Below are 16,373 nucleotides of genomic sequence, written 5' to 3'. Positions count from 1 at the left end.
TATTGCACGATCCTTCCAGACAGCTGAGATGAGATTTTAACTACATTTATTGCAGTGTGAATCTTCTCCCCATGAGTTTGTCAGAGATGGTAACCAACACCACAATTCTTCCCAATTAAAGTAATCTGTGACACTTCATGTAAGAAAATACCTATCTGTTGGCTTTAATACCAAAATCAATATGTCAGGCCTAATGCCTTTATACTAACTTTTCATTATATAAACAATGAGGCCTATAACCGTCACCACTGGTGTATCACGAAAACCACCACAGACTGTGTTTGTCATAAAACTTGCCAAATAAAAAAAATACAAATATGTGCAAAATTGAGTTGTCAAAATAATATAAAATACATACTGATAGAGACTAATAAGGGTTATTGCAGTGCAAATCGCTCATCCCCATGGTTTCTTCAAGTGGGTCACTAAAAACCCTTGCCTACTATGGTAATCTGTGAGATTCAATGTAACAAAATACCTGCCTACAGTCTTTAGCACAGTGTAGTACCAATCCACCCTTAAAATCCTATTTCCTTTAACACATGCATTTCACAATAAGAAAGGCGTACTAGCTTTGTCAAAACTTTTCAGTAAAAACTGATCATTCCTAAGGAATCTGACAAAATGTATACCAGTGAACTGATAAGGCATGTAGCCTTTATCAAATCTATTATATACAACCTAGGCATACCAAAGTGCTCATAAACTAGCAACCATTGAGCATACATGTATAAAATTAGAAATATGTACACAATCACAGTTGGTAAAACAATATACAACTCCTCTCAGTTGGGCCTAATAAGAAACATTATAGTTAAATTCTTCTCCCAGAGTTTGTCAGAGTGTGACCAACACCAAAACCCTTGCCTTCTACTGTAATCTGTGAGACAACAAGCAACCAAATACATTTCTACTGTATGTAAAGCAATGTGATAACAGTCCAATTTTATAGGGCTACTGGCTTTACCATGTGGGTTTTACAATACATTAGCCAGGCCTACTGCCTTTGTAATAACGTTTCGTAGCAAACAGTCCAGCCCTATAGTATCAGAATAACATTTCCCTGAACAAAAATCAAGTTTATAGTTGCCATCACTGGCTTGTCAAGATAACCTACTCGGGTCTACTCTGCTGAGCGGAAGCTTCCACAAGGCAAACAATCAAAATGGCAAATGTATGCAAAATGTCAGTAGGCAAAGCAAAACATTCCCTCACCTAACAGGGCTTAATAAGAATTCTCACAGTGCAAATCTTCCAACCCTATGGCTGACAAGACAAACCCTACGGTTTGTCAGAGTGTATAACCAACACCAAAACCCTTAGAAAGATAATCTATGAGATTCCATACAACAACAAAAACCTATATGTAGATTTTAATTCAGAGTAATAACAATCCACCCTTAACTCCTTGACCTGTCATGAGTCACAGTAGGCATGTGCTCATGGCGGCCGGGAGCCGTCCGAACATTGCCGCTCCGCCCAAGCGGTATTAAATCAGTGGGCGGACTTCGGACGGCTCCCGGCCGTCTTGAGTACACGCCCACCGTGATTTATGATGGCCGGGAGCCGTCCTGAGTACGGGTGCAACACGCCCAACCCTCCCCCCCCCTCGCACCGCGGCAGAATTTGCCCCGCGGCGAAGGGGTTAAATGCCTATTGACTTTACCTTATATACTTTTCACAATCTAAATGCCAGGCCTACTGTATTTATCATAACTTTTCATAATAAACAGTCAGGCCTATAGCCTTTATCATTGGCTTGTCACCATAGCTAACTCAAGCTGACTGTACTGAACTTTCCACAAGGCAACCCTCTGGCACACAGGAATAAAAGCACTAATGTCTACACTACTATTTACAGGAAGACATGGCTTGGCAGTTCGGACTGGACTGTTCTCATGAGGCACAGGGTCAGACTGGTTTGCATATGGCCATGTCTGAACTGTGGTGGTGGAGTGAGCTAAAGAATGATGATGGAAAAAACCCAGATCAGTTGACTGGGGGTCAGTGTTTCATTTGCTCAAGCGCTCCGTCCATCATCCCCTTTGGTATCACTTTGTTCGCCCTAAGTTGGCAGGGTATGCCCGGATATGGGTCCCTTGCTCACTTTGCCACTGGATTCAAGATAGCCTGGCTGATTACGGTTATGAACCCGAAACCGGTCCCAGGATGCTTGTTTCAGGTCCAGGGAAGACATGGCTTGGCAATTCGGGCTGGGCTGTTCCCATGAGGCACAGGGACAGACTGATTTGCATATAGCCATGTATGAACTGGGGTGGCAGAGTGGGCTAAAGAACGGTGATGGATTAAACCCAGATCTTTTGACTGGGTGTGGGTGTTTGATTGATTGATTCAGATGCTCCGTCCATCACCACCCCCTTTTGTACCGCTTTTGGCCGCCATAAGTGTGGCAGGGTATGCTCAGACGTGAGTCCCTTGCTCACTTTGCCACTGGATTCAAGCAAGCCGGGCTGAAGAAGGCTGTAATGCCAGAAACCGGTCCCCGGAAGCTTGTTTCCGGTCCAGGGAAGGCATGGCTTGGCAGTTCGGGCTGCACTGTTCCCATGAGGCACAGGGTCAGACTGATTTGCATATAGCCATGTCTGAACAAGGGTGGCAGAGTGGGCTAAAGAACGGTGATGGATTAAACCCAGATCTTTTGACTAGGTGTGAGTGTTTGATTGGTTCAGATGCTCCGTCCGTCACCACCCCCTTTTGTACCGCAAAATAAATTCAGCTCATAGAAAGCTTTACCTGAGCGACATCAATGTAGTTTATCAAATCCAATGGACCCTGGAGGTTCCTGCTTTCCTCGATTTTCAGTTTCTCAATGGCACCCACATATTTAACTCTAAATTCTGTACTGGTCTCAGAAGAGCTATTGCTTTGTCCTGCAAACAAAAAAGAAAGTAGTCACATTTAAATAGAATAGTTTTTCCAAACAGAAGTGATTTTTACTGCACAGATAAGTCGTGAAGTTGGAGAGTTCAGGCAGTGGCTAGAAATACTTGAACAAACATCAACTACCAGTAGGCAACACAGTGTCACAAAGCTTTAAAGTGTGGCAATGCTGTCTTTTGAGTATTACAACTGTAATGCATCCAACACAATGCCTTTCTTGTTTTGAATGGCCTGAACTGCAAAAAAGCAAGTGTTGAGATAACCTTCATCTGCGCGGATCACGTGACCTCTTCCCAGACCTATGCCAGAGTTGCTACTGCTCCCTCATCTTTGGCTGAGCTGACAGGCAGTGGTGGCAGTTACAGTGCAGGGCTCATGCCTTTTTACCTGCACCCTCATAGTAGACCTCCGACTAGCTTTGACAAAGATCTGTAGAGTACTTTTTAAATGGTGTTGCTTGCCTACACTTATGGTAGAGAACGATGCTGGAGCATCCACAATGCTGAACCTAGGAGTAAATTTGTGATCTAGAGTCTATGGTTCTAGCACACTGGTAGTGGTGACCATGTAAGGGTTGATGAACTGTGCTTCTCCATGGAACATCATGGTTTCTACACATTTCCTAAGACAATGCCTATACCATGCCTTAAGCATGTGTACAGGAAAGTACCTCAGTATGTGTGATTAGTGGCTACTGAAATGTTGCCCTGGTCACTGGAACCAAGGAGAATCTACTCTTTTTGAGGCTTGATTTCACTAATAGTTTAAGGTTATGCCCTGCTGTCTGAGGAATGCCTTAGCCACATTCCAGAGGATGGTGAACAGGATGTTGGGTTGCCTGGAGACATTCTCTGTTGTGTATTTAGACCTCAACGCTGTATTCAGATACAACTAAAAGGAAAACTTCTGGACACTACCAAAGAACACTGGCTGCACGGTAGCAGGCCAAACCACTGATTAAAGTGACCTACTGAAAGACTTATCAGTCATCTACAGTGCACAATGATCCCCTGTAAGGTAAGGCCTAGACTACTGGACTTGGTGATTGCAACTAGCCAGACCTAATAGGCCCTTTGTAGATCCCACCAGTTATTACTGGAACTTAGTGGCCCACTATGGCATGTCAGTGGCCTATCAGACTGCCCAGACCTTGCAGAAGTAGTGTAGGAAATGTATCTGGTTTGCAGAGTGTGATGTAGCCTTTGGGACTATGAAGCAGGTATTGTGCAGGACACCGGTAATGATGGTAGTCAGCCCTGAACAATCAAATAGATGGTTTAGAACATTGATCTGAACTGTTATGGCTCAACTTAGCAATAAGTCTAAGGAGCATTTATCAGTGGCGGAGTGTTGTCAAAAAGCAGAAATGGGCTTTGACTGAGAAGTGCTTCCCCATTATTTGGTCCTAAATGTTCTTTAAGTCTTAGGTTTTGGAGACCAGGTGCATTTGTGGTGGTATATTTTCATCCATGGATTGAGTTTCACTGTGGAACACACAACTGAGATTCACACAGGAGAGCCAGTAAGCAGTCCAGAAAGTATTTTCAATCAGATGACCATTGGTCTCTGAGGCAAGCCCACTGTTTGCGACTAGTGAATGGTTAGTTTTTGGAACCAATATCCTACTGAGGATAAATAGTTATGGGGCTCACGAACTGGGGATAAATAGTTATGGGACTCAAGGACAAAAAGCACCATGTCTTCTGCATATAATGATATGCCAATGGGACGATGGTTAAAGTTAAGTGCTGACGCCCTGTGTCGCTGTCGAATTACACAGGCTAGAAGCTCGAGTGCAATAGCAAAAAGTAGTGGTGTTAAGGGGCAACCCTGACGCGTGCCCCTGTTGATAGCCAGTGGTTCGGAAGTAAGGCCTCCTACACGAACCCTTGCTGAAGGTTCTGCGTATAGCAGTTGCACCCAACGCATAAACATTGGCGGGAATCCCATTTGTTTCAGGATATAAAACATATAGTTCCATTTGATAGAGTTGAATGATTTTGCTGCATCCAACATGACCGCAGCGGCTGGCAGGTCTGGTCTGAGAACATGAAACATGGCAAAAAGTGTTCTTAAATTATGTGATGTAGAGCGTTCCGGTATAAAGCCGGATTGATCCGGAAGAACCAGACAAGTCATTAGGGGATTAAGACGAGTGGCTAGTATTTTGGCAACCAAATTGATTAGTGACAACGGACGGTATGAGTCACATTGGGAAGGGGCTTTATCTTTTTTAAGTAAGGTGATAATTAAGGCTTGTCTTAATGACGGGGGAGTATGCCCGTTTCATGGGCCTCCGCATATACCTCCAGCAGATATGGCATTAACAGATCAGCATATTCCTTATAAAACTCAGCTGTGAGTCCGTCAGACCCAGGGGCCTTTTTATATGGTAAAGCACAGATCACTGTTTTGATATCGTCCTCACCAATAGGTTGGCTGAGATAGTCTTGATGACCATCCACCAGCCAGGCACAGGCTACATCAGAGAAATAGTCATTGAGTGTCGCTTCATCCGTGCTCCCACGCGAGGTATACAGCGTGGAATAACAGGATCTAAATTGGTCAACAATCCCCTGAGGTGAATAGTATTCTTCCCCTTGCGTGCCTACTATTTTCATTATGGGAGAATGTTTGTTACGGAATTTAAGCTTGGCAGCCAGCTGACAGCCAGGCCGACCCCCCTCACCGTACGCCTGAGCGACATGGCGGCATGATAGATAGCGGGTTTCTGACTCTGCCAGTTTGTGATAGTCTTGTAATTGTTCTTGAATGTGCCCTAGTGTAGCGTTGTTAGGGTTGGTTCCGTACTCGCACTCCAGGTTAGTCAGTTTTTTTTCAATTTTAGAGAGTTGGCCTTGTATATCCTTCAGTATACCAGCTGAAGTGCTTATGCACACCCCTCTTACAGTAACCTTGAAGGCTTCCCATAACATGGCTGCGCTGTCTACAGTCCCCACATTTAGTTAAAAAAAGTGTTCTATCGCCTTCCTTATGGTATTGTTGTAGATAGGCGGCAGTAAGGCGTCGGCTCTAAAACGCCATGTGAACGGGCGATGGATGGAGGTAGGCATGCCAATGCTTAACTTTACTGGACTGTGGTCTGACAATGTACGCAGAAGTAGAGTAACATCCACAACCCAGTTATTACTTTCTTCATTCAGTAGCCAGTAATACAGTCTGGACCATGTATTATAAGCAGATGTGATGTGTGTGCCTATCTTCACTGTGTCATTTCGTAGACACCAAGCATCCACCAGTCCCATCTCTAACATAGTATCCCATATGCACTGAGCGACCTTTACAGTGCGTGCACCCTGTGGGTGTGACCTATCTTTGGCGGCATCCAAATGCGTGTTAAAATCTCCCCCTCACAGTATGGCTGCCTCTGGCCATGTTTGTAACTCTGCTAGCATTCGGACAAATAAGTGTGGGTCATCTATGTTGATGACGGTGATCATATTTTGCCCTAATTTCCCATGAATCATTGCGCATCTACCCTCATCATCAATGTATTCATTAAGGGCTGTGAAGGGCAACCCTCCTTTAAACAGTATAAGGACCCCCCTGGCATATGCAGAATATGACGAGGCTAATCTATACCCAGCCCATCTGGCCGCAATACTGGTTTCTGAGGACTTTGTTAAATGCATTTCTTGCAACAGGGCAATTTGAGCTTTGTGTCTGTCTAAGTAGGCGAGCACTTGACGTATTTTTTGGGGGGTATTGAGTCCCCTTACATTCCACGTCAGGCAGGTGCAATCAATATGCATCATTTGTGTGTCGAGGGTTGCCTGAAGATGAGTGACAAGTAGGCCTCATATACTCAAGGCAGTAGTTATATAGCATATCAGCATGTAAATATAGAGTCACATTAGTAATTCTCACAGTGTACTGTGAAAGCCCAAGTCTACATTCTCTGCAGTAATTATTGCTCGTGAAATAATGCATAGAGAAGCAACATAAAAGCTACTGAATATGTCCAAATAATCCACGGTATACGCAACCTCCATATGCGCAGTTGTACGATCACATCGTGCCATAATGATAATAACTTTACAACGTCCCCCACCCCCTCCCGCTTCAGCACCCCAACATTGCCATAGCCATACCTATTACCCCTAGTCAACCCCAACAAAACCGACAATGTTAACACAGTGATGTGGGGCATACCCATTCACGGGGCATAGCGACACAAGTCATCCTCCCGCTGAACAGGGGAGGTGACCACTGATTGTTTATATAAAGCACCTGAGCCACCGTTGTGCCCATACAATAAAGGAGTGTGTGCAGCAGTCCAGTGTCTTGTACATTGAAAACAAAATAAAAGAATACCTTGTAGAAAGCAGGTAACTAATAACTATAAAGGATACAGAGCTATATAGGTACGTCAGCTTGGAAGTCTCGTGATTGAAAGCCTTAAGGATATGTCCAGCTAAGAGTCCCGTATATATAAAGGCTCTAGGAACATGCCAGGTCTATTGTTATGCGAAGGTTTGGATTCTAGCAAGTCTCTAATTCTGTCTATTTCTGATAACACAAAAAGCAGAACATGCGATGGTTCTAGCTCTGTCCCATATTTGAATATTCACAATCTCGCTTTATGAATGGCCTCTGTTACGGCCAGCTTTTTCATCACTGTTGAGCTCTCAATCAATCAGTACATTTATAGAGCGCACTACTCACCCGTGAGGGTTTCAAGGCGCTGAGGGTTTGGGGGGGGTAGAGGTCGGTGCTGCTACTGCTCGAACAGCTAGGTCTTGAGGTGTCTCCTAAAGGTGAGAAGGTCTTGGGTCAGTCGGAGTTGGGTGGGGAGGGAGTTCCAGGTCTTGGCGGCGAAGTAGGAGAAAGATCTGCCGCCTGTTGTTGTTCTTCTGGTGCGTGATAGGGTGGCGAGGGCGAGGCTGGCTGAGCGGAGTTGGCGAGTCGGGGTGTAGAACGAGAGGCGCTTGTTGAGGTATTCGGGTCCGGCGTTGTTGAGCGCTTTGTGTGCATGGGTGAGGAGCTTGAACGTGATCCTCTTGTTAACGGGGAGCCAGTGCAGGTCTCTCAGGTGGGTTGTGATGTGGCTGTGGATGTCCAGAATGAGGCGTGCAGAGGCATTCTGTATGTGTTGTAGTCTTTTCTGTAGCATGGCCGTTGTCCCTGCATAGAGTGCGTTGCCACAGTCGAGCCGGCTTGTGATGAGGGCTTGGGTGACAGTTGTAATGACAAATTTCTCCGTATGTTTTGGTGCTTCTGTCAGTCACCAGGTCATTACTTACCACACCCTTTCTCAGGTTACAGAAAGACACCACATTTCACAATACTTACCCAAGAAAGGAATAAACACTGACAACATATAAGACCATTGCTGAGGAGCTCGCAAATACAAGTCACAACACCTCCCAATCCAAGAGGGTACGCAGAAATTCACAACACCTCCTAATCTAAGAGGGTACACAGCGCATGCTCCTCCTAGCAATGTAATTTAGACATCCCTGATGGGAGGCACTTTCCCTTCCGTATCAACAATTACCCATTAGAGGGGAATCACCCATCCCTCTGTAAGTACTTGGTAAAAGGGTCTCAACCTTCCCTCACAAGGAATACCAACAAATGATATGCTCTAGGGTTTCTTTATTACATGATAATAGGATGACAAAAGACAGAAATAACTAAACATCACAGTAAACATTAGCAGCAATCATCAGCACATAGATATACATAGAGCCTGAAAATAAAAGCATAGTTAGATAAAGTTAGATATACATCGAACACCTCACCATAATCTTAGGCGTAAGAAGGGTCCGTCTCTCTTTCCCTCACTGGTTGGTTCCGGACTCTCTGTGGCACACACACGTCTGCACGTCTGCACCGTGATGTATCATCAGACTGCCAAAACACCAGACCAGCATCTCAGCTCAGCATATCAGCATCTCTCAGCATCTCAGAAGCTCTCTGCCTCTCAGAAACTCTCTCTCTCTCCCCTCTCTCGGACCCCCTTTCTCTAATATAGAACTCTATCCTCTATCGAAGCTTCTGGAAGAACCCGCCTACCTTTCTCACAAGATTCCTGTACTTTTCCACACCAAGCACCCAACAGCAGCTGGCCAAGCTTTTGTTCTGGCGCCAATGCGAAGAAGGCACATTCCTCCTGATAAGAACTGGTCTGCTCTGGTTCACTGCCGGTGAACAACACATGTAATCTCAAATATCACCTCTCACCTACAGAGGCTCAGAGGATGGCTGCAGTTTAGAATATGGAGTTGCTCAAGCATAGGCCTCTACTACTTGGAAAGCAGAATGCTATTATACCACGTCAAAGCCAATAGGCTAAAGTCATAATTCACCTAACTCAAATAACACTATGCCCTTAATCCCTCAGTATCCCCTATGGAGCACATGTGTGCACCATCACCAACAACTCTGCATCTCGACATCCCATACCTTCTATTCTTTGGCAAGATTATTCTAATGCAAGACCATCCCACATTAAGGCTAAAGTAACATAGCACACTAAAATTAGTACACAATGGTGGTGATCGAGGGTCATCAAAGATCATCAGACCCCTAAAGTGGCTCATTCACTACAACAGTCCTTCTTGTTTCCGTGGGGATCCATTTGAAGATCTTTCGTAGCATACAGAGGGTGTTGAAGCAGGAGGAGGAGATGGCGTTGACTTTCTTGGTCATAGTGAGCGATGAGTCCAGGACGACCCCAAGGTTGCGTGCGTGGTCGGTGGAAGTCAGTGCTGTGCCCAGGGCGGCGGGCCACCAGGAGTCGTTCCAGGCGGAGGGGGATGGTCCAAGGATGTGTTCAGTTTCAAGCGGCTGATCTTCATCGATGGCCCTCATTCCTTCTTGGAAGTTGGATTTGGCGGTGACTGGGTCTTTGGTCAGGGAGAGGATCAGCTGGGTGTCGTCGGAGATGATGTTGAGGTCGTGTGCGCGGACGATGTCGGCGAGGGGGCTCATGTAGATGTTGAAGAGCATCGGGCTGAGTGATGAGCCTTGGGGTATGCCGCAGATGATGTTGGTGGCCTCTGAGTGGAACGGGGGTAGGCGGACTTTCTGGGTTCTATCGATGAGGAAGGAGGAGATCCAGTCCAGGGCCTTTCCCTGGATCCCTGTATTGTGGAGACGTGTTTTTAGTGTGCGGTGGCAGACCGTGTCGAAGGCAGCTGAGAGGTCTAGGAGGATGAGGGCTGCGGTTTCTCCGTTGTCGAGCAGGGTTCTGATGTCATCGGTGGCGGCGATGAGGGCGGTCACGGTGCTGTGGTTGCTGCGGAAGCCAGACTGGGACGGGTCGAGGGAGCCGTTGGTTTCGAGGAAGTTGGTCAGTTGCTTGTTGACTGCTTTCTCGGTGACCTTCGCCGGGAAGGGGTGCAGGGAGATGGGCCGAAAATTCTTGAGGTCCTTGGGGTCTGCTGTCGGCTTCTTAAGGAGGGCGTTGATTTCAGCGTGTTTCCAACTTTCAGGGAAGGTGGCAGATTCGAAGGAGCTGTTGATGATGTCTCGGAGGTGGGGAGCGATGATGGTGTCTGCTTTGTTGAAGATGTGGTGAGGGCAGGGGTCGGATGGAGAGCCGGAGTGGATGGTGTTCATGATCTGGGTGACGTCTTCGGTGTTAACAGGGGTCCAGCAGCTGAGGAGGGCAGTGGGGGGCGTTTGTTCTGCGGCTGGTGGAGGCGTCTGGTTTGCGAAGCTGTCGTGTATGTCGGCGATCTTGCGGTGGAAGAAGGCTGCGAGGGAGTCGCAGAGGTCCTGTGAGGGGGGGATGTCGTTGGAGTTGGAGCTTGGGTAGGAGAGTTCCTTCACGGTGCTGAAGAGCTCCTTGCTGTTGTGTGCGTTGTTGTCTATATGCTCTCTGAAGGCCGTTCTCTTGGCGATGCGGATGAGCTGGTGGTGTTTGCGTGTGGCGGTCTTAAGGGCCTCGAGGTTTTCCGCAGTCCGTTCTTGGCGCCAGGCTTTCTCTAGAGTTCGGCGGGATTTTTTGGAGTCCTTGAGGTCTGTGGTGAACCAGGTGGTTCTCCTGCTGTTGTGCTTGTTTGGAGGGTTCTTGACAGGGGCGAGGGTGTCGGCGCAGTTGCCGATCCACTGTGTGAGGTTTCGGGCGGCGGTGTTGGTGTCCGATGCGTTGCCCGTGGGGTCCTGGGCGAGGGAGACGGTCAGCTGGTCAGTGGTGACTTTGCTCCAGCATCTTTGGGGGATCTGCGGCGGTTGGATGTGTGCGGTGAGTTTCTTGTAGGAGAAGTGGATGCATAGGTGGTCGGTCCAGTGGAGAGTGGTGGTGTGGCTGACCGTGACGTTGGTGCTGGCGGAGAAGATGGGGTCCAGCGTGTGGCCTGCGTGGTGAGTCGGGGTGTTCACTAGTTGCTTCAGTCCGAAGTTAGAGTGGTTGTCGAGCAGGGTGGTGGTGTTGTTGTCGTTGTTGTTCTCCAGGTGGAAGTTCAGGTCCCCCAGGAGGATGTAGTCTGTGGTGGCGAGGGCGTGCGTGCTGACGAAGTCAGCGATGGATTCGCTGAATTGTGGGCGTGGACCCGGTGGTCTGTAGATGAGTGTTCCTCTGGAGGATGGTCTTGGGGTCGGTGTGGATCTGGAAGTGTAGGTGCTCGGCGGTGCTGAGATTTTCTTCGGTGCTGGTTGCGACTCAGAGGGTGTTCCTGTGGACGATGGCGATTCTTCCTCCGGGGGATGTTGGTACGGTCCCTCCGGATGATTTTGTAGCCGTCCGGGATGGCAATGGCAATGTCAGGGGCCGATGAGGCGTTCATCCAGGTTTCCGTCAGGAACGCGACGTCCGGGGCTGTTGAGTAGAGGAGGTCCCAGAGTTCGATGGCGTGCTTGTGTACGAAGCGGGTGTTGAGTAGGATGCACTTGAATTCGTTGTTGTTTCCTGGGCTGGTTTGGGAGGCGGTGGTTCGGGTCCTGGTGTAGCAGCAGTTTCGGCAGGAGAATGGTCCGTGAGTGCGCTTCGGGGTGGCTTGGTAGCAGGCAGTCGAGCGGCCAGTGTTGAGCGCGAGGAGGGTTGCGTCGTCGAAGGTCCGTCGTGCGTGGTGGGCCTGTCGGGGGCCAGGGGTTCTGGCGCTGGGCACGGTCCAGGCGTGGACGGGCGCTGTGGCCTGCATTAAGAAGGGGTGGAGGGAGGGAGGAGCAGCTGGGAGGCGGGTTGCGGGAGCCAATGGGAGGGAGGGTGGCGGGGCTGCAGGGGACACAGCGGCAGGAAAGAGCGGGAAGCGGGCAGCGGGGAAAGGAGGAAAGGACAGCAAAAAAAGCAAAAAAGGCAAGGAGGCAACTTTATTCACTCGGGGGGAGGCAGAGGGGAGCAGAGGCAGCACAACGGGGGATCCGAATAACGGAAAGAAAAGCGAGGTAGACAGGGACACAACACAATCAGATGGACAGAAAAACAAGCACAGATGAGCAGAGAGAATACAATCGGATGGACAGAGCAAGCACAAATGAGCAAAAAGAAAGAAAGCAGACAGAAACAGGCAGAACAATACTTACAATACTTATAGCCCACCACTGGGCCACCAGGGATGAGGCGCAGGCGGGAGCCTTCGGGTGGAGGAGGGCCTCGAACTTCAAACAGTAGCAGCAGTAGCGAGGGGCAGGGACACAGCACCAGCAGGGTGTGCTGATGCGGTGGGGGAGCGGCCTGGCCTGAAACAGGGTCAAGGGCTGCTCTGAATATGCCAGTGCTTTTCTTATGCTGTTGTTTTGATTACAACAACGTTCAGATCACAAAACTGTTCTAACAGTACTAATGCTCTCTTTCTTACTTTACTTTCTGAGGAAGGGTCTAGGGAAATACTTTAGCAAATGTACTTTTAATATTTCACCTTATTCACAAAATGTTACTGTAAATAAACCCACATTATATTTGTTGTTCACTGCCAACTGTGCATCAACGAGACCTCTCACAGTCTGAAATGCTATTAATCTTGGGCAAATCACTTTATCTCACTGTGTCTTGGTTGCCTTGTTTGCCATAATCGTAAGCATATAACAAGACATGGATGAATGCCTGGCTTATACTTGACAACTAGATGAACACTGCAAGGTCTTGGCAGATTCAAAATGATATGGGCCAGATCACGAAGCATGAGTTACAAGTGGAAAAGTAGATTTTACACTCATAAAAGGATTTACTTGTGTGAGGATTTTTGGATGAGGAGGAGCAACATGGCGGACACGATCTGAACTCCCTCCGCCACTGATCCCCTTTATCCGTCGAATTTATCCGGCATAGACTTAACATCCACAGTGCAGAGCCATGGAGAATCCCCAAGGCACTGATCTGTGGGACGATATTGGGAGAATTGCACTATCCTGAGCGTCTAGAGCCAGACATCGGTTCCCGGTTGAAAGCGTGTGGCCACGGAGGAGCCGGCTGACTCACCTTTGCGATGACTACGGTCACGGTATATGCGGAAACCGGTAGCAGTGGAGCGCATATGTAGGGTGACCGACCGTCCGTAAATTTCACGGACCGCCCGTTATTTGGGCCTCTTGTCCGTTGTCCGTTGTCCGTCAGGAAGTCTTTCACGGAAGCCTTTTGTCTGTAATTCTGGGCGTTGGTGCAAGCTGTCCCCCTTGCAAGCAGCCTTAGAGTTCTCTAACTCTCACCGCAGGGGGCCAGCTCGCACTGCTGTGAACTGAAAGGCCTGCAGCCCCTAATGGCACAGATTGCTATCGCCCATTATCATTCTGTTGTCTTCCTGATTATCAAACACAGAATGATAATGGGGCCCTCTGTACAGATACAGCATTTGCTGCGTCCTCCTGCCAGAGGTCTTCATACAGTGAGGCGCGCCCCCCTGGGGGTTTGTGACTGCATTTCCAGGGGGGGTGCAAACGCCTTAGCAAAGAAGTGTAAATGAAGACGGGCTGGAAGTGTGGCCTTCTTTATTGGTGCAATTCCAGGCGGTTTTCATTTACAGACTTGAAGTGTAAAATATACAAATTGTGCTATGGGGCTGGGGTCATTGAGAGTGGTGGCAGGGTCAAAGGTAACTGGTAAAGTATTCTGTAAGGACATTATTTCATATGCAGTTACAAACGCAAAAAAGTAACACACACACAATTAAATAAAAAATAAATTCAGGTTTAAACATTGTGTTATTCTGGCAAATCCCTTAATCTCCAGTGCCTGCAAACTAATGTGACCTTGTGTAATGTAATAGGTGCTCATGGCATTCTGCTTTTGTTCAGAAACTAGTGATCAATGAAGGCGTTTAAAAGGTATTAATGTAAGACGTCTGATATTTATCAGAAAAAACTTCTACTATGTCACATCAGTAGGTACACTGAAAAAACCTGGAAGACTCCAGAAATATGAAAATGAAAAAAAATCCAAATTGGTATAACATACATTACATTTGTGAACAGTGTGGCAAATTCAACAAATGCATATGCCAGGGTCAGTTCACCCAAACTGTTTTAAGTGTTCCTGAGCGTCTGCATGATGCCGGTGTCTCATCTCTCGCACAAGGGACAGGATTCCTCTCCGTTCATAACAAGTTGTGCAGCCTGCAATAGATTTACTCGAAACACAGCTTTGATAGAACTGGCTCTGGTCTAATACCACTGAGGTAGTTGATCCTGTGGACGAGTGTTCTCAAGTAAATTTTAGAAACTTAGAATCTTGGGTCAGTTTTTCATTATTCGCCATAGTTTTTTCCCGATGCTGCAAAAGAGTTACATTTTCCTAAGTCTTTTGCCTTCATTTTATTAGGGACTTTTGCCGAAGTGTACACCACACCCAGAGCGGGAAAGGAGTCTTATTTTTTTTTTTTAGACTAGGTGGGCTGCCTGCTCTTCTGACACTGTAAAATGCAGACTCAGCAAATATAGGAGTCAATAACAAATGTTTTCCAAACATTTGCCCATTTTCACATGTTTTAAGCATATCTGATTTTAATTTATGGTTTGCGACGGTGGGAGGTATGCGTGTTCGTGTTATTTTAGCAACTTGTGATGTCATTGGATTTATGTGAGTTCCTACTCTGTGCATATGATGTGGCATGTGTGATGGTCTGTGTGTGTGTGAGTGTGCATCTTTATGTGATTATGTATGATGTAGGGTGACTAACCATCCATAAATTTCCTGTTCTGTCCGTAATTTGGACCTCACGTCCGTTGTCCGTGAGGACCCCTTTTACGGACGCCTTTTTTCCGCAATTTTGGGCATTGCAGAGAACAGCACTGTTCCCTGCATGAAGCCTCAACTCTCTGATGGGGCCGCCTTGCACTCCTCCTCAGAGCACAAAAGCAGCCCCACCTGCCCATTGTCAATCTGTATGCTGGCTGATTGTCACATACAAAATGACAATGGTCCAGCCTAGGTTGGTAAAGCATGTGGTGGGCCTCCCCCAGGCTCTGTCTAGGGCAGGGTAGGGCATTCCGTCAGACAGAAGAAATGTACCAAAACGCCAATGTTGCTACATGAGAATCCAGCTCAACAAAAGGAGCTGGTGATAGAAGTTAAAAAGAAGGGGCTAGAGTTCTTTCACAGTCTCGTCATTTTAGAACTGATGCATTTTCAATATTATATTCAAGGAAGTCAGATTGCTACTTTTTTATTTTGTGCAACTAACAACCCTTGACAAAGCCAATAGTTCTGGCTTGTTGCAGGTGTAACATTACTTGTTGTTATATATCTGGATACAATGACAGAAGAGGCAAAATACCAGTCAGGCAGCACACTATATTAAGCACAGATTTTTAGCTTACGTGTTTTAAGCCACGTCCTTAATTACATCGAACACCCCCGGTATTTTCATCCTACCTAAAGCCCTGAAACCAACACCATCTCACAGTCACCTCAGGGCCAGCCACTGTGCATCATGCATGACCCATGAATTTCATGTTTTCAGATTTCCTATGTGCAGGGGCATAGGGAACCCTACCCCCACCCATTGCTTTAGGAACTACACCATGGGTGAAAATCTTGATGGGCCTCTTCTATCTGCATTTCTGCAGACAAAGGCTCAGCTCATAATTAATATATAAAGGTGGGCGAGTGAGTGAATGAAGGAATTGGTGGATGGCTGGATAGATTAGTGAAATGGTGAATGGATGAATGAAAGGGTGAATGGATGGATAATGAGAGAAAGGATGTATGGGTGAGTTAATGGGTGGATGGATGAGTGAGTGAAATGATGGATGGATTGATAAATTGATAAGTACAAGGGTGAATGACTGGACAGATGAGTGAGCGGGTGGATGTAAGGATGGATGAGGGAGTAAAAGGGAGGGTAGATGGACAAATGGATGGCTAGATGAGTGAAGGAGTGAAAGGGTGGATGGATGACTGATAGGGTCAATGGATGGATTCATGAGTGGATGAGTAGATGGATGGGTGGAAGGGAGGATGGCTAAGTGAAAGGGTCGATGGAGAGAGAAAGGGAGGATGGATTGATGACTGAAAGGGTGAATGGGTGGAAGGATGAGTGACTGGGCGGATGGCTGAGTGAGTGAAAGGA

At 47.1% G+C, this 16,373-nt stretch overlaps 1 protein-coding gene across 2 annotated transcripts in view; it reads right to left on the bottom strand.

Moving 5' to 3' along the window:
* ITGB1BP1 (integrin subunit beta 1 binding protein 1) overlaps positions 1-16,373 on the bottom strand; it is a 381,224-nt gene that overhangs the window by 176,425 nt on the left and 188,426 nt on the right. For both annotated transcript variants that reach the window (XM_078647826.1, XM_078647827.1), the window contains one exon: positions 2,755-2,891. In XM_078647826.1, coding sequence (XP_078503952.1) covers positions 2,755-2,891 — 137 coding nt within the window. The remainder of the gene's footprint in view (positions 1-2,754; positions 2,892-16,373) is intronic.

The sequence above is a fragment of the Lissotriton helveticus genome, chromosome 6 (assembly GCF_964261635.1).
Source record: "Lissotriton helveticus chromosome 6, aLisHel1.1, whole genome shotgun sequence".
Lineage (NCBI taxonomy): Eukaryota > Metazoa > Chordata > Amphibia > Caudata > Salamandridae > Lissotriton > Lissotriton helveticus.
This window is presented reverse-complemented; position numbering and strand designations above follow the sequence as displayed.